Genomic DNA, 25,033 nt, shown 5'->3' with positions numbered 1-25,033 from the left:
GAACGTGACGTGAGGGTGCATCACCCCCTCCCCGGAATTTACGGGAATTAGATGACCTGTGTGTGCATATGTGGTGCCAACTCTCTCCAGCGACCCACCGAGGAACATTGCGACCATGCTAAGACGCGCTGCCGTTGTTATTCATGCCAAAAGGTGGATATACTAACAATTAGGTAGGTAGTCATAACGGTCTGGCTGATGTGTGTGTATATTTTAACTCGTATATTTTGTCTCGACTCGAAATTCGAGACGTCTCGACTCGAATTCGAGTCGAGTCGAGACATAGACTGTCGAGTCGAGACACGAGTCGAGAAAGCAACATATTTTCGAGTCGAGACACGAGTCGAGACAACATTTTCTCGAGTCGAGTCGAGACAGGCTTAAATCTCGACTCGACTCGACTCGAACGCATCCCTAAAAGTAAGATACCATATTTAAAAACATGTATGAAAAGGAAAAGTAAACAAAAAATTGAACTACCTCTCTCGAATGCCTATGTAATATTTAAATGACTCGATACATGACACAATACTCAGTATGATCGATTTCGCTGTACGTGATATACAGCAGGGCATACAGAAAATTTAAAAATATATATGCTTTAGTCCGACTAAGAATTTTAATTTTTAAGCTTAATTTATATCAAAAGGTGTTTCCAATAATGTGGAGCATGAAGATAATATAGTGAATCAGGTATTACGGCAAAAGTAAGTGATTAGCCTACGCCTTATAGTGTACTAAAACACAATAGAAAAACACAAATTTTACATACTTTAATTAAAAAAAACTTTTCTTGCTTTGATGTGAGCAAATTCCTTTATCACATTCGCGTAGTCCAATGTTTCAGCCAATTCGTGTTCCATTGATATGATCACTAGACCACCTAAGCGTGTTTCAGATATGGAAGAACGTAGACAGTTTTTAATAACCTTAGAGTAAGTTTCAAAAAACTTCTTTCTCTACTTGCCACTGTTACCGGTGAGGTATACAAAATCTGGTGAGTGTAAGTGCAACATTAACATTGGAGGCAAAGTCATATTCCTTAATTAATTTTAGTCTCTTTTGTTAAACTTTTAGGCTTAATTATAGCCGATAATAGTTTCAGTTCGTCTTTCAAATCACTGGGGTTAATATCTTTCGATTCTTCTCGTATTAAAATGCAGGCACTTTTCAGACAAAAGTTCAGGTGGCATATCTTTAAGATTACTTATATCGTAAATAAAATCGAAATACTCGCTGTGATGTTTAAGTTGCCCAAACCTTTCTCTTAAAGCTAACACAATCACGTCTAGAAGTTTGTAATAAAAATCGATCTTGTATCTTATTTGTGAATCTTCAATAGCTTCATCCTCTTCCTCGTAATGAAGCTGTGTCCTCTTTCGATTCGAGCTTGCACTGTATTACCTATCCGTGGAACATCCATATCTAATGCTGATGCCAACTCCATCGCATCAACTAAGTAAAGTTGAAACTTTGCATAATTTCTGCTCCTCTCAAAGTTTTTAGATGTATTTTGAAGAAACCCGACTGCATCCGAAACATGAGAATCAATGGTTTGAAGACTTTTGCTTATTATGTTTATGTGGAGTCAAAAGTCATACCAGATAACGAGTGAGCAAAGAAAGTAAAGCCACGCAGCTGGTTTGCTATACATAGAGAATCGCAGGCGACCATTTGATCTGTTCTATTGTCGTTATTTATTCGAAGTAAGGCATCATGAACTTCTAATATTTGATATCTAAGTGGTGTTAGAGCATCAATTCAGCTCTTCCACCATGTGGTGCTGAATAGTTTTAAAGTGAGGCTGCTAATATGTTCCTTTAGTATGGCCCAACGTTGAACTGACGCAGAAAAGAAGTCATAAACTTTTTTAACTATACAAAAAATGAAACGGTGGACTGAGGTGTTCTGGTTGCGTCGTTAACGACAAAGTTTAGTAAAGGAACATAAAAGGCTTGGGAATATATTTCTAATATTCTCTTCTAAATACCTAAATGTTTGCTTTTCATATTGGAGCCATTGTAATATCTTTGGCTCTTCTTATCTTCGATCGGAAGTTCATTTCCTTTAGCTGTTTAATCATTACTTCTGTCAGTCCTAGACCAATGGTATCTGTTACTGGTACAAAACCAAGAAAGTGTTCGCAAATTTTTACAAGGCATTCTTCATTACTGTATGTATACAATTTGTACAAAACGATTGTTGTCATTTGCTCTGTACCAGAAATATCTGGTGTACAGTTTAGTATTATACTATAATATATTGCAGCTCTCAACAGCATTTTACTTTCAATTTACTCACTAAGAAGTGGAATAATTTCATTTTGAACATCTTTTCCTTAGTAATGGTGGTATTTATTTTATTCTCCCATGGTTCTTTTAATGTGTTCACCCATGACGCTGTCAAATTTATATTGCTAAAATATAAAAACCATTAAATATAACGTGTTCTCTCTATATATTGTTGATAAGATATGAAGAATTTGTAAATTGGTTAAAAACTCGCTGCTAGAACCTAAATGTCTCTAGGTGTTGCAGGCTAGAACCGCCTGTCTCAAGTGGAATTGTACCTTTTAGATACTTGGAGTGGAGCGTTAGAATATTGCTGAATAGAGAAAAATATCAAAGACACTTGATAATCTTATCCACCCTAGTTGAAAATCTTATCTACGCCGCTGCAAGGGAAATCTTGAACGAAACCTGTGGCTAGTAGTTTGATCATTGAAAATGAGGGGAATTTTCTGAACTTCCTGAATGAGTATTTTCCTGAATGTGAGTGAATTGCATTCTCAGGTGAACACAATTTTATTTTTCCATGTGGGCCTATTACGAACCATTATATTTTGATACTATTCTTTTCTTTTCCAAATTTTGCCGCCCACTAGACGTGCCGCCCTGGGCGGTGGCACGGCTCGACCCCCCCTTGCGCCGGCCCTGAAGTAAAAAATTGCAAAGAACTTGTGACCAAGTGGTTGTGATTCTACGAAACATTTAGTTGTAATGTCTTCCTAAACTTCCTTCATTCACACATAGATTTCTTTAAGGCTTGTGGAGCAATAAGTGATGCAAATGGAAAGAGTTTTTATCAAGATATTGCAGCCATGGAGAAAACATATGAAAAGTGGAATACTACCATGTTGGACGATTATTGTTAAGCTATTGCTAGGGGTGTTCCAGAACGTAGCCCAATGAAAGGCAAGCTAAGTGAGAATGCTCAAAACAAATCCAACAGGAATCATATATATATATATATATATATATATATATATATATATATATATATATATATATATATATATACACAAATGATTTCAACTTTTACCTACATTGAAAAGTATTCACTGATCTAAGCTTTAAAATTGTATTGTACTTTTCTCCCTGTCGAACTTTTGGGTTATATCTGTATCAACTTGAGCGTCTTTATTTATTTATACTGATAATTGATGCTCATTGTACTTGTATGTAGGAGCAACTGATATTTGTTCATATATATTTTCTAAATTTTAACCATTTAACGCAACATTTTTACGATCAGACTGATTTTTCTTAAATTTGGAGTAGTTTCGTTGTAGGAAACACGGATTAAAAAAAATAATACAAATAATATGGGATCTATGGGATATTTTATGGTGTTTGCATACAGGGTCTATGCAAAGTTACGCGTTGACATCTGCAAAGTCCACTGAAACCAGATAGAACCAATAAAACGCGACGAATGTCAGCGTACTTGCACTTTTGTCCACTTAACGAGCAAAGAAAGCTCAAAAATGACAATATGACGTAACTCCGCATGCAACAAGTAAGACAGTCCAACGCTGGCTTACTGGACATCTAGTTGGAAATTCAGAACTTCATTAGTGAAAGGACATCTTAGCTAATACGCAAAGCTGCTTTACTATGTCCGAAGTACAAAGTACATGGTGCAATTCAATTTCAAAGTAAACTCTGCATATATGTGTTAAGATTAACTCTGAATTTTTCATTACTGTATTGTTAATGTTTATCTTATACTTACAATATTGTTTAATTTTCTATACTGGGATACTTCACAAATGTGTTCTATTACCACCATTCTACACATGTTAGGCGATATTGATTTGTTCATTTTAATATTAGTGTATAAAGTTATAGGAATCTGTTGATTTGTATATTCCTTACTTCTATCCAAAACTTGTCACATTAAGGCTAAATAAGTATCAAAAACCTTAACCATAGCTACTTACAAAGATTTGAGTTCAATGGTATCACAACCTTCTTATTCAAATCACATTTTGGAAACATACTGATATTTTTGTACGTGTTTTTTTACGAATACTAGAGCTAAGTGTACTATTTTACAAACAAGGGCAATTTTGTAAAAGTAGAGCTAAGTGTATACTTTTACTACCCAAACCTGTCATACCTAGGGATGTAAAATACCTGGGTATTTATTTCAGCGGGTAAATACCCTGGGTAAATACCCGGGTATTTACCCAAAATGGGTATATTAGTGGGTATTTTATGTTTTAGTTAGCAATAAATGGATTTTATCGTTGTCAATGAAAAATATAATGGTCATTTGTATCACCTGCAACAGGAACACTAAGTAACCACCTAATTAATCATTTTTTTCTAGTAATTAAAGAATCAATTTGATATTTATTAAGTAATACAGTACGGATTTCCTACCAATTCACCATAATTTTCTTTCTACTTACACTAAATATCCTTTTATTACCCTTGGCAGAAAATAATTATCCATTCTACCCTGTGAATTCTTACCTTGGTGTGCCCCTGAGACGTCCAATCAACTACGCGGTAGAATTTGGTAATGGATCAAACCAACACGAAAATTTAAAATTTATGACAGAACGTAACGATGACTAAAAAAAAAGTCAAGTCAGTTGTCACCAAACCAATCATACACTATTATTAAGTATTCTGCCTGCCAGCATCTCCTGGTATTAATGACACGGAATTTAAGTTCTTCCTTAGGTTCGCCTCTTGTGAAACTTTCTTCATTTTTTTTCAATCTGGCTCATTTTCTCTTATCTTTCAATACATTCTCCAGTTTTTTTTTAATCACCGATGAACACACTAACTAAAATCTTTAAGTAACAGCAGGATCTCTATTACTAAAGAAATACGTTTTCTTTTGGCTTACCAAATTTATTAATGGCGGAAAATGAATTATTAATAATTGCTTTGATATTTTAAAGATTCAAAGCTACAACAATTTTATTATACATATATAATGTTAACATTACCTTAATTTTTTTTTTTGAATAGCAATAATGAAAACAAGGCTGGTTACTTTCTCCACGCAAAATAATGTTATTTTTGTTACTTTATCTATAGGCAATGAAATGTACTGAATTGTCGAGTATGCAAAGAATTGGACCAATAAATTTCTTAAGTTTTACACCTGATTTACGGAATTGCTAAATTAATCTGTTTAAGAAACTACACTGTAACAACGAAGTTGTTGATATAGTTATATCATAGTAAAGAAACTCGACTTTAGTAACTAGCGCGTAACCTTGAAAATACTTAGAAACTTAAAAAAATTACACATTTAACGATTACGAAAGTTCCAGAATAATCAAGGTAATTAAATTTAATAAATTGATCGATGAAATTATTTACTAAATATGCCGTTGAAAGAAAATTATCCATAAAATAAGGAATAGCATTTCGTAAAACACTTAAATAACTAATTCCTGATTTTAGAAGTGTTCACTAAATTGAGTTTAACAATAATGCTTTGTGAAAGAATTTATTGGAATAGCATATTTAAAATATTAATGTGATAAACAACGTTAAGCTGTATAGTAACTCAGTAATATTTATACTTTAAATTATTCAGTATAGAACAGCAATTAACCTCTACCATATTTGGAGTACTATAAAACTACCATAGATTTTACCGTCCTACTCAGAATCAACCGTAAAATCAGACTCGTGAGTATCAACATCACTATTACTCGCTTCTTCATTTTCTTTATGTCACTCATTTCTCTGTATCCTCTTCCAATGTCTCTGGTATTTTATTCTGTTCCATGCCAACAACTGATGACTTGTACCTTGATGACCTGGTCCTGAGTGTTGCATCCGTGAAACTTCAGGCAATGTCTTATTTAAAAGCTTCCAGTTATAAGAAGGATATGTTAGTTTTCCTGTCCTCTCGAATGATAAACAATTTATTGTTTTACTAAATGTAGAGTGAGTTCTTTCTGTGGCAGTAGATGTAACCGGAGCACAAAGTATTCAAATAGCGACATCAGCTAATTCAGTGATGTCCCGAAACCCTCTCCACCAAAGTAGTGAGCTCATTTGTTCTACTCCGTCCCACAAAAACTTCCTTGCCCAATTTCCTTCCTGTCCCTATAGTCAGTCAAATGTGATCTCAGAATTCAATCCCATTTGTTTTCCAACTTCACAAACGAAATTTACTCCATCAAGCAATTCTTCAGCGGTCAATTTGCAGCCGTGAAAAGTGAAATTGAGGAGATCTGCAGCTAGATGAATTGGACCCAAGCCGGGTTCATTTCTTTGTTTAAATTTTTCCATCATTGATTGCTCTTCTGTTTTCGAAAGGATTCATTATGGTAACTGTTCTGTCATCAGAGTTAGATGAAGACTGGAATTTTGAGTGCAAAGTGTCTATGTGATACTCATTTTACTCGAAACAATTAATCAAATCCACTATAGGTTTCAAAATGGGTACAAGGTTTTCATTACAAATCCAGAATACATAATCAAGAAGATTTTTGTTGATTTCTGAAGGTAATGACGATTTCTCACTTATGTGAGTATCTGAAGCCCGGTTTTATTGGCAAGCACACTTTGGAGGCATTGTAAATGGCTTCCCCATGTTGTTTCTTCAGGCAACTTTAACGAAATTGGAACCCTTTTCTCCTTTGAGTTTTGTGTAAATAGTGCTTGCAGGTGATGGCTATGTTTGATTGTTTTAACAACATCAATTACAGTTCCCAGTAATGTCTTTACCGATGGACATTCGATGATGTCAGCACAAAGCAAATGGAGAAGATGAGCAAGACAACCCAAAGATACTATACTAGGATACTTCTGTTTTACTAATTTCAAACATGCTCTTATGTTGGAAGCATTGTCTTCTATGATTATTTTTTTTTTTTATGGTTATGTTTTCACAGAATATTCATAATATCTTCACACAAGTAATGTGCATCGTGTTTATTTTCTTTCGACAACGTGAGATCAACAAAAACAGATTTAGGCTTTAAAATGACGAAATAACTGATAGATTCATTTCTTAATTTACTCTACCCGTCACACTGTAAATATATATTTCTTGATTCCTCTAACTTCATTTTAACTTCCCCTTGCATTTCACTATGTTGAGCATCCCAGTAACACGTAGCCAGACGATACATTGATAGGAAAGAATACGAAGGATGAATTTTCTTTTTAAAAAATTCAATCCACAAAGGGTGATCAACAAGTGACAGGGAACACCCACAAAGAAGATCGCTTTGGCAATGCTTTCCTTCGACGCTTTCTGTAAGACTTCATTAAGGTTCCATACGTCGGCGTTTGTTTTAAGAAACATTAATATTAAGATTCTATCAAAAATCCGAAATTGTAACGTTGAACCTAAGAAGCCATAAAAAGTTAAGAAAAGCCTGTATATTTGATGGAAATTGGTGTATTTTTTCGTATAATAAATGCGACTATACCTACTATATCAAACTCACTTTCTCCTTTTAGTAAAATTACTCCAAAATATTCTTTTAAGTAGGAAACTAGAGGACATAAGATACCATCTTTTCATGATTAACTTGAACCTCCATAATGTTCGACTCGGAAAGATTTTGATAATTTTGTCGCCTTTATTCAATTAGTTGTAGCCTCTGATATGTAATGCTTTAGATACATGATTCAGCTTTCGTTTATCTTTTATTCGTATGACGGTTGTCTGTGAAATATTTCTGAGAATTTTAAAATTTCAAAATTGCACATTTCGGAAAAAAAAAATGTTGGATTGAAGGAGTCTCAAAACATCTGTTCTCAAATGTTAATACACAATAACTTGATACGGTTCTTGAAAATCGGTGGCGTATCGCAAACTTTACATTTAAAACTTGGGCTGTCTCCCAAGGATTTGACAAAGAGGGTTTATATACGATTTCTACGTTTGGAGAACCTAAGACTTGAAGTCATACTACGATTTCTTAATTTTTTAAGTCTTGGCGAAACTAATCCAAGTTTCAAAGCCGTTTACACCTTGGTGAAGAAAGGGCATAGGTGGATAAGTATAGTAAAATAGCTCGAGATCAATCTCGAGACGACAAGAGGGTGGTAATGTAGGTACTCCCAGGAGACATTAATTTCTCATGTTTCAACTCTGACTCTGGTTCTCAACTCTGATTTTTTCGTGAGCAATGACGTAAACTCGGAAAAGTTAATTATTTCTCAAGATTGGCTTGATCGATGTTGTTCAAACTCAGATGCATGTGTAGGTGTATACGAGGGCTTCATCTGAAAATTGTAACAGCTCATCCCCACCATTTCCCCCTTTCAAAAAAACTCGATTCAATATTTTGATCTCTTTACGTATGAAGTTCTTCGAGAAAAATAAAAAAATTGGTTTTAGATGTCGTTTTAACCTAGAATAATATATAATATCCAAAATTGTATCTCGGGTGGGCCATGGTCAAAATTGCCTGCAAACCCGCACCGCACATGAATGGGGTCAATGGTTATTATTTTGCATATTTATAGTGAATGAATGAGAAAACACGCTCGACAGATCCCAAAATATAAAAAAAAGGTCACCGGTATGGTTAACAATTCTTAAATCCTCAAAATAATTCAACTTTCGGAAAATACCCATTTTTTGGGTAGGTAAATACAAAAGGGGTAAATACCCATTTTTTATTTACCTACCCACTGGGTATTTACCCGACCCACATCTCTAGTCATACCACGCTCCAATAAATGTGAAAATCGTAAACTTAATAAATATATAGAACTTTGATGAAAATTTATTCAACAATGTTATCAAGACATCTATTTATGGACATTAGTTTGAAAGGTAAATGGGTTGCGGCTCAGTTTTGGCTTTTGAGGGTAGAAGTTTAAATGATATCGTTTCAAGCTTAAGAAAGAAATCTTACCTAATGTGTTATTATATACAGATGGCGCCGAGCCGATTGACACATTCAAACTTTAATATTGCGCAGGCGTAATAACTTATATTGGTTGGCAGGGTAGGAACCGAAAGAGGAAAGAACACCACGTTATATGGTCGGTCAGTCACAATGGAACATTGGAGGACAGAACATCGTGTTACCTCAGTTCGTAGTTATTACGAAACTAAGTCTGTGCCAGAAGCGCAACGTTTTTTTAGACGAAACTGTAATGGTCTCTCCACATTCTCAGAAGTTCGCACTGTTTTCGGAGTTCTATATTTTACATTCAACACACTACCAGTCTCCTCAAACTTTTTCACCGAAAGCCGTATGGTACGAGACGGACCCTTACCACTTTAAACCAACATTAAGGTTTCGTCTTGAAAAACATAAAAAAAATAGTTCTCGCACAGGATTAGTTTCTTAATCACTACGAACTGAGGTAAAACGATGCTCTGTGGTCCAATGAACAATTGCGACTGCCCATATAATGTGGCGTTCTTTCCTCTTTCGGTTCCCAACCAACATAAATTGCTACGCCTGCGCAATATTCAAGTTTGAAATATGTCAATCGGCTCGGCGCCACCCTATAATAGCAATAAAATTTAAATTTTTGTCGATGTAACTTGTCTCAAGTATTAATTTACAAACTTTATTATGAAAACTAAATTTCATATCATATTAAAGTGACTAGACATTACTATAATTGAATTTGAATATTTTAACAATTCGGTAAAAGCAAACAAATATGTGTCGTGTTATTCGAACACAAGAATCAAGATAACTTGGAATTTTTACAATATATACAATGTTGGTAAACGACTTGGAAACTAACGTTTTCTTTGTAAGAATTGATTTTGCTGCGAGCTCCCACTGAGTTAGATGACACAAACTATTATCTGTTTATCCGTCGCTAACTGCCTTATTTGATTTCAAATATAAACTGTTTTGCCGATACTTTGTCAACCCAAAAATTACTGCAAAATAGCCGTACCTCTGATAAAAATCACATAGGTCAATACGCATCTGCTGAGCGTACTTCCAATCAATGTGGTAGGCATCTTGAGCAAGTGGCACCTCGAAAACAACACAATTCCTCTTACTTGTAAATCTTACATTTAATGTAATAGCCTATATTGACAAATATCTAACAGCAGTTATTTCTAGTCTGACTATCTTCTAATAAATCGTGTGATTTTCTATTGCAGGCTTCGGCCTTCTGGAGTCTGGATGTGTTTCTCTGAAGAATGAGGTGAATATTATGATGAAAAATGTTGTGGACATTGTATTAGGGGGATTTACATACTGGTTATTTGGATTTGCGATAAGCTTCGGTCGTAGCTCTCTGAACAACCCTTTCATGGCGATGGGGGACTTCGCTCTTGATGCTGACGACACGGATCCACTCATGGGCCCTGTGTTCGCTGCTTTCCTCTTTCAGTTGTCCTTTGCAACGACAGCTACAACCATTGTATCTGGAGCGATGGCAGAGAGGTATGTTTTGCATATTAAATTATTATGCATATTCATTCTATATTTAGTAACCAACAGATTTAGGATTTCTTGAAATACATTAATTTGTCTTATTTTCGTTCTACGTATACAGTATTAGACAACCTTAGTCGTTCAGGAGTGCTTCCCATACTTTTTCAGTTCACGGCAACAGAGCCGGGCTTCTGCCAGTTTGTCCAATTTCTTCGAATCTGGCTACGCACCTAAGAAGGTTCCGAAATATGTTAAACTCATTTATTAAACTTTTGAATGAATGACTTGTAAAAGGTAGTGAAAGAAAATGTTAATTATTTCAAAACTCTTTTAAAAGTAACTTAAAAACTTTATCTATAAAAATTGCTGGTCTCCTATTGGTAAAAAATTTCCCAAAATATACGCAATTAATATGTATTATCGAGTGATATGTTCTTAAACCTAGGAACACCAAGGTATTTTGGCTTCCATTAAAAATTAATTACTGTGGACTTCAGAGGGTTGGTGTTCCTTGGTTTTCCTAGGGTTGACTTAATTTATCCTCTTTGATGAGGGGGGCCGCGGTGGCTCAGTGGTAGAGCGTTCACCTCTGGTGCTTGGGGTCCCGGGTTCGATCCCAGCCCCCGCCAAGTGAACTTTGTGGTGTACAAACACCGTGTGCGTGGGTTTTCTCGGGGTTCTCCCGTTTCCTCCCACTTTCTTCATTCCACCCTTTCATTCATTACTTATCATCACCGTCTCCTTTAGCCTAACCGGCATAACAGTGGGACGTAAAACTCAAAGATTTCATTTCATTTCTTTGATGAGGATATTACAGACTAAAACGTAAAATTTTAGTTGGGTTGATGCAAATGGTTTCGCAATCAAGCCTTTTCTTCTTTTATTTCCTAGTGCCATATAATTCAAAGGGTTTATATATATATCTCGAAAATAAGAAATAGAAGTCCCTCGCTACTTCACCTTTTAATAATATTGAATTTTAGATTACATGTTCCTGCGGACACACTCCGTAATATGTGTTCTGTGGGCGATAATCGGCATAGAAATTATAATGCATTTTAGCATTTTTTTTTTACGTTGAATTACTCTACATAGAATTTTACGAAGACTTGTATGGAATGATCCCATCCGTGGAATGAAGCGAGAGCCAGAGAAAGGTGCCCCACTCTTTGTTTTCAGTTTTTGGTGTTTCTTTTCTAAACGAGTTGACTGACTTCAATCTAATTTTTAATAGCCTCCATTTCAAAGCGAATATCTAGCTCATTCCTGGCTAAGTGGCTAGCGTACTTTCTTTGGTTTGGGAGGCCCGTGTTCGATTCCCGGTGGGAGCTCATGTAGTTCGGTCTACGTTAATCAGTAGGTCCCGTCTCATATAGCCTCACTGCTGAAAGGGACGTTAAATTCAAAACCAACTCATCTCAAAGCGAATATTGGAAATTTGTTTAAAGAATTGTTAGCTGTTTCGCCCAGCTTTGTGTTATTATTAAGTAAATAATAATTTTGGTATCAATATTTACAAGAATTTGTGGATTAAACATATTAATTCAAAATGGAAAAGTAATATCTAAGGAACTTATTTATGCAGGCTATATGCATCTAACTGAAGTACGATTAGTAAAGTAGAAAAATATAAATAAATGTCGACATCATGTAATGCTGTGTTAGGGAAACACTTGTACAATGTATAACTTGCTAATACCTTGTATGCAAGCTTTAAAGTCATAATGATTTCAAAATATTGTCACACAAGTAGCCTTGGTGCTCAAAAGGGACACTAACTTCCAACCAACTAAACATGTATCCTAATTGGAGAGAATGGCAGTGTTGTTCCCTCTGCCGGGTGTATGTTTCTTCAGAAATGTGTTAATCACAGAGTTAATAGTTTGTTTATCTTCGGCTTTAAAGATTGATTGATTTTTCTTGTCTACATATATAACAGTCTTTTCCCTTCTGATTAATTGAAATTTTAATACGAATATTTTTGTTTGTTTGCAGGTGTAATTTTAAAGCCTACTGCTTGTTCTCATTCCTTAATACTGTGGTTTATTGTGTACCTGCTGGTTGGGTGTGGGGAGAACATGGATTCCTATATAATATGGGTGTGGTAGACATTGCAGGGTCAGGACCTGTACATCTCGTAGGCGGCAGCTCAGGTAAGGTTTACATATTTACTTTTACTTCGGAAATAATCATTAAACCTTGCAGTGAAAAATAAATAACTTTAGCATTCTCATATCATTCTCAGTTTTGCTTTAGGATATGTTCTACAAGCACTCTGTAACCATATTACACTTAATACAACTCAAACATCTTAAATGTAATGATAAATGAAGACTCGCTGTAGAAAACAACTTCAGTGCTACCTTGAAATTGTTCCACTTATTTTTTTAATACATTTATGCCTTAGTTGGATTTTCGTACTTTGTTATATGCTAGGTTGTAGTTCTAAGCAATAGTATTCCCTATTTTGTGACGCCTGGGCATAATTTACTATCTTTTGTCTCTACTGTTACAGTAACTTTTGTGTTCGGCACATTGTTTTCTACAGCGAATCTTCAAATATATCTTAATGATTAAAAAAAAAAGTAAAAAATGAAGTTATTACATTGGTTGGTTGGAGTTTAGCGTTCTTTTCAACACCGATGATATATAAGGCGACACCAACAACGTAAGATGAAATCCACGCCACCGTAATATAGTAAAATTTCAAGGCAGTTCCACCGGTGTTCGAACCTGGAACTTTGTCCACCAAAGGTAAAATCGAAGAGAATTAACAATGATAAAGGTTTCTCAATTTCAGGTTACTTGTGAATTTCATCCAAATTAAGGATATGCAACTTCTATCCGAAGTTAGAGGTTGGTTGTTTGCCTGATAGAAAAAATAAAAACTGAAATGAAACCTTTTAAGTTTTACGTCCTGCGGTTATGCCAGCTAGGCTAAAGGAGACTGGAGACAGTGATGATGAGAAATGAAATGGTGGAATGAAGAAAATGGGAGAACCTCGAGAAAACTCATGCACACGGAATATGTCCACCACAAAACCCACTTGGCGCGAGCTGAGATCGAACCAAGGACCCATGCACCAGAGGTGAACGCTCTAATAGGAACTATCTCAGGTTGCCAACTGTGAAGAACATTGTCTGCATCCACTTACAAATTCGTCATCAACTCGGGTCTATAGTTATTCGAAGTTTGAAATATATATTTTCACCAAACTTGATACACTTATTACTTACAATTTGGGGAAAAGTACTGTAGGAGTACCCCCCCCCCCCGACACACTTAAAGGAAGTGCAAAGGGATGATCTATAAAATGATTAAAAATGACCGATAGTATTATCAAATCATAGTTTCCAGTGTCACTGAAATGAATAGTGACACTTCCAATGCCGTTTAAATCCAAGTTCAGGCACATTAGCACCCCTGGCGGGGAATGGTAACATGTAAAACCGACCGATATTATTTGGTCTAGGAATTAATTCGTGCGGGTGGACAAGAGATGGCGCAACGAACGGAGCGTCCCACAGTTCCGTGTATCCACACATGTGTTGCAAACCCCTGTCATCGCGTATCGTTCGTAGTATAGGGCAGTGAATTAAAGCGTCAACAACACCAGTTTGTAGTTAAGTGAACATGGCGCAATTTGTGCCTGATAAAGTGTTTTTGCGGGGTGTCCTGCTGCATTACTTTAACATGCAGAAAAGTGCGACTGAAAGTCATCGTATTTTGGTGGAAGTGTATGGTGACCATGCTCTAGCTGAGCGAACGTGTCAGAAGTGGTTTGCACGGTTTAGAAGTGGTGATTTCGGCTTGGCAGACCAAGAGCGAGCTGGACAGCCAAAAAAATTTCAAGACGAAGAATTGACAGCATTGCTGGAGCAGGATTCGTGTCAAACGCAGGAACAACTTGCAGCAGCATTAGGCGTTGATCAAACAACAGTCTCCAAATGCTTGAAAGCCATGGGAATGATTCAAAAGATGTCACATTGGGTTCCACATGAATTGAAAGACAGAGACGTTGAAAGATGAAAAACCATTTGCGAATTGCTGCTTCAACGACAGAGCAGAAAGGGGTTTCTGCATCGAATTATTACGGGTGATGAGAAGTGGATCCATTACGAGAACCCTAAACGAAAAAAGGCCTGGGTGAAACCAGGTGAACCAGGTCCATCACAACCAAAACGAGATATTCACCGTGCAAAGGTTATGCTGTGCATATGGTGGGATATGAAAGGTGTGGTGTACTATGAGCTGCTGCAACCGGGTGAAACTATGAATGGAGAACGTTATCGACGACAATTAATGCGTTTGAAGCAAGCTCTGGCCAGAACACGACCAGAATGGGAGAACAGACATGATAAACTTATTGTTCAACATGATAACGCTCGCCCACATGTCGCAAAACCGGTCAAAACCTATTTAGAAAATGTCGGATGGGAAGTTTTACCCCACCCGCCGTATTCACCAGACGTTGCTCCTTCGGACTACTACTTTTTCGATTGCATGAACAACGATTTGATTGGACAGCGGTTTACTTCTTCAGAAGATATCGAAACATGGGTCTCTGACTGGATCGCTTCCAAGGATGAGGACTTCTTTCGCCACGGAATCCGTACATTGCCTGACAGATGGGCGAAAGTGGTGGCTAGCAGTAGGGTGGGGACACTTGCGGGTGTTTTTTTCCTACTGCGCATGCGCAAACCCTCGACGCTGATTGGCTGGCGCAGGTCACGTGACCCCGCCCCGCCCCTTGACGCTGATTGGCTGGCCACGCCCCCTTGACGCTGATTGGTCGGCGCAGGCCACGCCCCCGGCCACGCCCCCTTGACGCTGATTGGCCGGCCACGCCCCTTGGCGCTGATTGGTCGATGCAGGCCACGCCCCCCGGCCACGCTCTTTTATGACCTCCTATCTACTGCGCTGACTGGCTGGCGGCGGACCCAGCCGATTGGCTGGCAGCGGACCCCGCCCCGTTCACTCCGATTGGCCGGTTGGTGGCGGACCCCGCGCACGGTCTGCGCAGATCGGTCGACGCCGGATCACAGCACCTGCCACATGCCACATAAGATTCGTTCCCTTTTATGAGCACTTTACGAACACATAGCAGAGGAGATATCACATAAGAGTACATAACATAACAATGGTGAACTCGTTCCCTTTTATGAGCATATTTTTCAACCCCTATTTTAACATAGGAGATAACACATAAGATTACGAACACATACAAGAGAAGATAACACATAATACTACGTAACACACAGCAGAACAGATAATACATAGCACAGCTAATAAAAGAACATGGCATATTTTCCAACCCTTATTTTAAGATAACAGAAATTACACTGATACATGAACACACAACAGAGCATAAGAGTACGTAACACACAAGGGTGTATTCATTCTCTTTTATGAGCATATTTTCCAACCCCTATTTCAACATGACAGAGACTACGAAACATGGCGGACATAGCACAGCTAATAAAAGAACATGGTTTATTTCAGAAATTACACAGAGACTACGAACACACAACATAGCACATATAACATAAGACTATCTAACATAGCAGGGGTGCACTCATTCCCTTTTATGAGCACTTTTAACATAGCAGAAATTACACAGAGACTACGAACACATAACATAAGACTATCTAACATAGCAGGGGTGCACTCGTTCCCTTTTATGAGCACTCTTTTTAAACATAGCAGAGAATAACGGGGGTGTATTCGCCCTCCATTTTGAGACCAATTTTTGACCTACTGCGCATATGCGCAAAACTGTTCCGATTTCGCAGTTAAAAAAACTAACAACACACACAGCAGACCGCAGACTGTTCCGGTTCAGGGGCAGATTACGGCTATGCGCAGAAACATAAAATAAGACATAACACCCCCCGTTCTCTTTTACGACCACTTTATAGCAACATAATAGAGCAGAGAATAAAAAAGTAACAACACACACACACACACACACACACACACACTTGATTGCTTATGCGCAGTAAAATTAAATTTCCAATTAATTACACATTGCACGCATGCGCAGAAACATAAAATAAGACATTACACTAGACTACAGCCTGTTCCAGTTGCAGTGCTGGTTCCGGTTATTCATTCCCTAAGTAACATAGTACACACCCACACTTGATTGCGTATGCCAAATCCAATTTAGTAGAAATAACACGCATGCGCAGAAACATTTATATTTCCGATTCGACCATGCTGATTACAACTACCACACTTACTTTTACCAGGGTCTTATGGTTCATGTGGGATACGCCCTTTCTATGACAATTTTAACCGATTTGGATGAAACTCGGAATATGAGGGTTTTCGAACATGTTGATTACGAATATCATACTTATTTTTACCTGGGTCTTATGGTTCATGTGGGATACGCCCTTTCTATGATAATTTTAACCGATTTGGATGAAACTCGACATATGGGGGTTTTTGACCATGCTGATTACCAATACCACACGTACTTTTACCTGGACGTCGTTTGTATGACACTTAAAACCTTATAACTCAAAAACGGTTCCACATATTGAGGTCGTGTTTCCACATTTAGTAACGGGTCACCAGCAACTACAAGTTCCAAAATAATGACCATCGAGGTCAAAGGTCAACATACTTAAAACCTAATAACACGAAAACTAAGCCACATATTGAGATGGTGTTTCCAAGTCTGGTAATTGGTCATCAGGTACTACAAGATCCAAAACATTGACCATCGAGGTCAAAGGTCAACATACTTAAAACCTAATAACACGAAAACGGAGCAACATATTGAGATGCCGTTTCCATATTGAGTAATAGGTCATCAGGTGCCACAAGTTCCAAAATAGTGGCCATCGAGGTCAAAGGTCAACCTACTTAAAACCTAATAACACGAAAACGGAGCCACATATTGAGGTGGTGTTTCCACATTTAGTAATCGGCCACCAACTACTACATGTCCTAAAGGTACTTACCACGGAGGTCAAAAATCAGACTAGTAAACGAAGCAACATATTGAGGTGGTGTTTCCACATTTAGTAATTGGTTACCAGCAACTACATGCCCCAAAAAGGTCAAATATTTAAACCAGAATAACTCGTAGATTGAGCGTCGGAAAATTTTTGTACCAAGGAGAAAATGTGAAGGAGGAATAAATTTGAGTGCCCTATTGAATTTTGTACCAACGAGAAATCTCATTTGCAACTAGCTTAGAATTTCTGTACCTGTTTGGGTTATTCAAAATTTGGATAGACTAAGAAAGCAAGATATGCCATTTTAACCAGCTGAGAATTTAAAGAAACTAAGGGAACCTACTCAATTTTCTATCGACGAGAAATGCCATTTCAACTACCTCAGAATTTATGTCTTCTTGACTAATTAGATAAACGAAGGAATATTGTACCAATGAGAAATGCCATTTTTTCTAGACCATGTTCTAATATTTAAACAGACGAAGGGGTGAATTTGATTGACCTATTCAATTTTGCACCAATGAGAAATAACGTCGTATTTTAAATAAACAAACAATCGGATAAATTTAACCGGCTCAGAAGTGTACTATTTAAACAAACGAAGGTCTCTTGAGTGAGATTTCCAATTTTGTAGCAAGAAGGACTATTTTCTAACTAACTCAAATTTGGATGGAGTGTTTAGTTTTGTTCGAACCAGAAAAATTTGATTGGATTATTTCCTTATGTACCAACTGGAAAAAGGGAAGGGCCATTAATCAAATAAATGAAGGAATAAATTTGGGTAGAATATTTAGTTTTGTACCTAGCAAAATTAGAAAAAGAAGTGAAGAACGAATAAAATCTGGATGGACTATTTTCTTATGTACCAACAAACAAAATGGAGCACCAGCGACAAAAAAGAAACCGAAGAAGGAATAAATTTGGGTGACCTATTCAGTTTGCAAAATCAGCATTCTATACTTTTTTCTGCCATTCATTGGGGGTGTCCTATTTCCTTTTGTACCAACGAGAACCATTTTTAACCGACTTAGAATTTGTACCAAACAGAAAAGAGAAGCTACACGATTAAACAAAGCAATCAATTTTTAACTAGCTCAGAATTTATGTGCCTTTTGTAACGAAGAAACAAATTTGAAGGAGGTTCATTTTAACTAATCCTGCTACGAGTAGATCAATTAGTACATAGTAAAAAAATAAAACAATATGGCATTATTGTGACTTTCATTTTCGAATACATACGAATTAGGTCACTATGGCAAAAAATACTACTCTCTCCTTATGCTTTAGAAACCCACTAGTAGGGCGTCGATTCAGTAATCCATATTGGAGTATACCTTTTATACAACAAACAAGTCTACTGTCTTCGGCACGCATTTTAGACCAAGGGCGGCAAGACAGTATATTAAATAACACTTCTGTTGGATAGAAATTCGATTCTCTCGATCTTCTGCTTTACTTGGAAATTATCCACATCTTAGAATTTATCAGGTTACATCTAGTAAAAGAAAACGAACAGATAATTTTGAGACAGTTCCATAGGGGTAAATACAGTATTAGTAGAGATAAGGAGAGAGTGAAAAAATGGAAAATTAAATTTTAAATCATTATTATTATTATTTTAGAGGTCAAAAGGAAGAATAAATGAATTTGAGTGGCATATGTACGGAATTTAGTTTTGTAAAGGGCAAAAAAAATTTGAATGGAATATTTTATGTTGTACCATTGTATCAATTTAAGTATTTTGTACTATTTAGTACCACCGAGAAGGTGTAGAATATTTAGTTTTGTACCAAGCAGAAATTTGTTGGCTTCTTTATTTTGTATTAACGACTAAAACCTTTAACACATACTTGGTTGTGTGCATTTCCCTGTGGTACAACGTAATGGTCGCCCCGCTTATTCTAGGTCTACAGTTAGATATTTTCGATTGGATAATGGTATACAGTCATGTTTTGTTGAGCACAATACTCACTATAACGATGTGGTAGACAATTATTTGATGGATACATATTTGTTTAATAGTCGCTATAACAAATGGTACATGATAGAATTTGTTAAGCATTTATCGCAGGTCGTTGGTTACTCGTTTAACCGCACACAGTTCTCTTTTCCAATCAGCCGCCATTTTTGCTATGAAAACTAAGGGTAATAGTTATACTGTGATAGCTTTCTTTCGCTATGGAGGACACTTTGGATGAGTTATTAAAGTTTGGGAATCATGTGTGCGAGTTCAGGCCAAGTATCCATATTGCGGATTTACTTGGTTGCTTTACACGATGTGGTAAAACTGGCCTTTTTTGCGGTATCTCCTGATACCTATCAATTGGACCTCGCGGTATTTGGAAACTTGGAGAAAAAGAATAACAAATGGTTTTTCTCACAATAAAGCTATACATACAGAATTATCCATTATGGCAAAAAATACTACTTTCTCCTTATGCTTAGTTGGAGTAGACTTCGATACATTGTGGAAGAATTTCCAATTAATAGCGGTATTGCACTGTACTTATAATAGTCTGTAATAGTGCAGTTTATTGTAGTCTACCAGCAATAATGATCTTTAAGAGAGTTATTAGGTAAAGATAACAATTACACCGCCATTCTGCGAACACATTTATACGATCCAATTTCTCAGATTTACACAAACGAAGGAATAAGCTCAGAATTTCTATACCTTTTTGTGCTATACCAACCAGAAGAAAACAGCTCAGAATTTTATACCTTTGTGGTGTTACATTTTGTATATGTTTGGGTCATCCAGGGAACAAATTAAATTGCCTCTCCCGTCACTATATGGGTATTGACATGTGTTTAGCGAATTAGGTTTACAAAATACTAACGACGCCGCTAAAGGTCAAAGTTTCCCGGTCACTAACTAAATTGCGTCATAATTGTGTAGAACAGACTCCATAGCAATTTGCGTAACATCATGCATGGCCATTTTTGATCACAGCAGAAGAAGAGATCATAGCAAAGTAAGAAAAAGTTTTAAAAGTCCCATGTTGCTGCAGATATTTAAACAACGTTACGAATGCGTTACCTAACATTTGTATTGCTAAGGTACTGCCTATTGTTCAACGATTCAATTATTTGTAGACTTTCCTTCCTCGTCTAAGTCAAAAAAGACAAATATAAATTTTTGCATTTATGTATTTTATTATAATGGAATTTAAATTTATGGGGTATATTTGGAAATAATAGAACGTACATTATGATGTTTTATATTGCTTGAAACATATTATTAAACACGGAGAATGCATAGAACGCTTGTATTGTAGATATATAAAATTATTTATTTGATTTGTTTTTTGCTGAAGAGCAGAAAAATGACTAGCACGGAGATTGTTTATGTTTCACCTAGAGAAAAAGAAATCCAGCGTGAAAACGAGAAACCGATACTGTTAATCCAGCCGTCTGACCCTGATTTGCCAGATGAATTATGTGATAAAGTGAGAATCATATATCCAACACAAGAAATAGAAGAAGTGTATTATTTTAGACGCTATAATAGGTATAATGATGAAATACTCCCGGAAAGTGATGATGACAGTGTTTCAAATATTACCTGTTTTGAACTGGAAGCTAATGAGTGCGAGTGTACTAGTGAAAGTATTAGTCATACATGTGTTATACAATTATTTAATGAGTATACACCAAATTCGGTATTATTATGTGAAGCATGTTCTAAACATAATGAGAATGAAAAAGATTACAACTGTTTGCTGCAGCATGATTACGAATTATTGCAAAAGGTGTGGACGATCTTAATTAAACGTGAAATGAGAGAAAAAATCTATAAACTTTATATAAAGAAGCATTTTAAAGGTTGTAATATTAAGAACACTTATACTTTGGAGAAAAAATTTAATCTGGTATATGAATACATTACAGAGTGTGATTATTATATCAACAAAATAGTAGAAATGTTTTTAGAGAAATATAAACAATTATTTAATTCTGTAAATGAACACTGAGCCCACTGTAGCATATGCATTTGATTGTGTAAGAATAGAAGAACTTGAACTGTTAACTGGATCAATTTGTAGTACAGTAATATTAACAATTTAATAGATAACTAACATTGGACTCTGGCAACTGAATTGTCAGGGAGAGGCAATTTAAATTGTTCTCTGGATGACACAAAAATATACAAAATGTAACACCACAAAGGAATAAAATGCTGCGCTGTTTTCTTCTGGTTGTTACAAAAATGAAATAGAGTAATACAGAATGGTATAAAAATAGTGAGCGTGTTATAATGGTATAAGTCACACAAATTTATTCCTTCGTTTACTTGAATAACACAAAAAGGTATAGAAATTCTGAGCTTATTCCTTCGTTTGTTTGAGTAGCAGAATATGGTCTTATAAATGTGTTCGCAGAATGGCTGTGTAATGGTTATCTTTACCTAATAACTCTCTTAGAGATCATTATTGCTGGTAGACTACAATAAACTGCACTATTACAGACTATTATAAGTACAGTGCAATACCGCTATTAATTGGAAATTCTTACACAATGTATCGTTCTTGTTATCGAAGTCTACTCCAACTAAGCATAAGGAGAAAATAGTATTTTTTTTGCCATAATGGATTATTCTGTATGTATAGCTTTATTGTGAGAAAAACCATTTGTTATTCTTTTTCACCATGCTTCCAAATACCGCGAGGTCCAACAGATAGGTATCAGGAGATACCGCAAAAAGTCCAGTTTTACCACATCGTGTAAAGCAACCAAGTAAATCCGCAATCTGGATACTTGGCCTGAACTCGCACACATGATTCCAAAACTTTAATAACTCATCCAAAGTGTCCTGCGTTCCCCCATAGCGAAAGAAAGCTATCACAGTATAACTATTACCCTTAGTTTTCATGGCAAAAAAGGTAGCTGATTGGAAAAGAGAACTGTGCGCGGTTAAACGAGTAACCAACGACAAAAAGTCTATCTTAATATCTACCTGCGATAAATGCTTAACAAATTCTACCATATACTATTTGTTATAGCGACTATTAAACAAATATCTATCCATCAAATAATTGTCTACCACATCGTTATAGTGGGCATTGTGCTCAACAAAACACGGCTTTATTCCATTATCCAACCGAAAATATCTAACTGTAGACCTAGAATAAGCGGGGCGACCATTACGTTGTACCACAGGGAAATGAAAAACTTCGGCCATTGTGATGCACACAGCCAAGTATGTGTTAAAGGTTTTAGTCGTTAATACAAAATAAAGAAGCCAACAAAACTAAATATTCTACACCTTCTCGGTGGTAATAAATAGTACAAAATACTTAAATTGATACAATGGTACAGTACTAAATTCCCAGCTGGTACAAAATAAAATATTCCATTCAAATTTTTTTGCCCTTTACAAAACTAAATTCCGTACATATGCCACTCAAATTCATTTATTCTTCCTTTTGACCTCTAAAATAATAATAATAATGATTTAAAATTTAATTTTCCATTTTTTTTCACTCTCTCCTTATCTCTACTTAATTAAAAACTATCGTTTCTACTAATACTGTATTTACCTATATGGAACTGTCTCAAAATTATCGGTTCGTTTTCTTTTACTAGATGTAGAGTTTACTGAATCGACACCTTACTAGTGGTTTCTAATGCTTGGTCCTCTTAAGTCTGCTCCAAATAAGCATAAGGAGAGAGCAGTATTTTTTTGCCATAGTGGCTTAATCCGTATGTATTCGAAAATGAAAGTCTCAATAATGCCATATTGTTTTATTTTTTTACTACGTACTAATTGATCTACTCGCAGCAGGATTAGTTAAAATCATCCTTCTTCAAATTTGTTTCTTCGTTACAAAAGGCACATAAATTCTGAGCTAGTTAAAATTGATTGCTTTGTTTAATCGTGTAGCTCCACTTTTCTGTTTGGTACAAATTCTAAGTCGGTTAAAAATGGTCTCGTTGGCACGAAAAGAAATAGGACACCCCCAATGAATGGCAGAAAAAAGTATAGAATGCTGATTCTGCAAACTGAATAGGTCACCCAAATTTATTCCTTCTTCGGTTTCTTTTTTGTCGCTGGTGCTCCATTTTGTTTGTTGGTACATAAGAAAATAGTCCATCCAGATTTTATTCGTTCTTCACTTCTTTTTCTAATTTTGCAAGGTACAAAACTAAATATTCTACCCAAATTTATTCCTTCATTTATTTGATTAATGGCCCTTCCCTTTTTCCAGTTGGTACATAAGGAAATAATCCAATCAAATTTTTCTGGTTCGAACAAAACTAAACACTCCATCCAAATTTGAGTATTTCAAAATGAAATGAAATTCTGATTTAGTTAGAAATCTCACTCAAGAGACCTTCGTTTGTTTAAATAGTACACTTTTGAGCCGGTTAAATTTATCCGTTTGTTTGTTTATTTAAAATAGGACGTTATTTCTCATTGGTGCAAAATTGAATAGGTCACTCAAATTCACCCCTTCGTTTGTTTAAATATTAGAACAATGTCTAGAAAAATGGCATTTTTCATTGGTACAATATTCCTTCGTTTATTTAATTAGTCAAGAAGACATAAATTCTGAGGTAGATGAAATGGCATTTCTCGTTGATAGAAAATTGAGTAGGTTCCCTTTGTTTCTTTAAATTCTCAGCTAGCTAAAACGGCATATCTTTGCTTTCTTAGTCTATCCAAATTTTGAATAACCCAAACAGGTACAGAAATTCTAAGCTAGTTGCAAATGAGATTTCTCGTTGGTACAAAATTCAATAGGGCACTCAAATTTATTCCTCCTTCACATTTTCTCCTTGGTACAAAAATTTTCCGACGCTCAATCTACGAGTTATTCTGGTTTAAATATTTGACCTTTTTGGGGCATGTAGTTGCTGGTAACCAATTACTAAATGTGGAAACACCACCTCAATATGTTGCTTCGTTTACTAGTCTGATTTTTGACCTCCGTGGTAAGTACCTTTAGGACATGTAGTAGTTGGTGGCCGATTACTAAATGTGGAAACACCATCTCAATATGTGGCTCCGTTTTCGTGTTATTAGGTTTTAAGTATTTTGACCTTTGACCTCGATGGTCATTATTTTGGGGCATGTAGTACCTGATGACCAATTACTAGATGTGGAAACACCATCTCAATATATGGATCCGTTTTCGAGTGATTAGGTTTTAAGTAGGTTGACCTTTGACATCGATGGTCATTATTTTGGAACTTGTGGTTGCTGGTGACCCGTTACTAAATGTGGAAACACGACCTCAATATGTGGCTCCGTTTTCGAGTGATTAGGTTTTAAGTAGGTTGACCTTTGACCTCGATGGTCAATGTTTTGGATCTTGTAGTACCTGATGACCAATTACCAGACTTGGAAACACCATCTGAATATGTGGCTCCGTTTTCGAGTGATTAGGTTTTAAGTATGTTGACCTTTGACCTCGATGGTCAATG

General features: G+C 36.1%; 1 protein-coding gene across 2 annotated transcripts in view; it reads left to right on the top strand.

Moving 5' to 3' along the window:
- LOC145668071 (putative ammonium transporter 3) overlaps positions 1–25,033 on the top strand; it is a 404,553-nt gene that overhangs the window by 156,261 nt on the left and 223,259 nt on the right. For both annotated transcript variants that reach the window (XM_081735578.1, XM_081735579.1), the window contains 2 exons: positions 10,360–10,645; positions 12,632–12,789. In XM_081735578.1, the coding sequence (XP_081591704.1) occupies positions 10,360–10,645; positions 12,632–12,789 (444 nt within the window). The remainder of the gene's footprint in view (positions 1–10,359; positions 10,646–12,631; positions 12,790–25,033) is intronic.

The sequence above is a fragment of the Thermobia domestica genome, chromosome 13 (genome assembly GCF_964235325.1).
Source record: "Thermobia domestica chromosome 13, izTheDome1.hap1.1, whole genome shotgun sequence".
In the NCBI taxonomy this organism is placed as follows: domain Eukaryota; kingdom Metazoa; phylum Arthropoda; class Insecta; order Zygentoma; family Lepismatidae; genus Thermobia; species Thermobia domestica.
The sequence above is the reverse complement of the archived record's forward strand: the minus strand, read 5'-3'. Positions and strand labels throughout refer to the sequence as shown.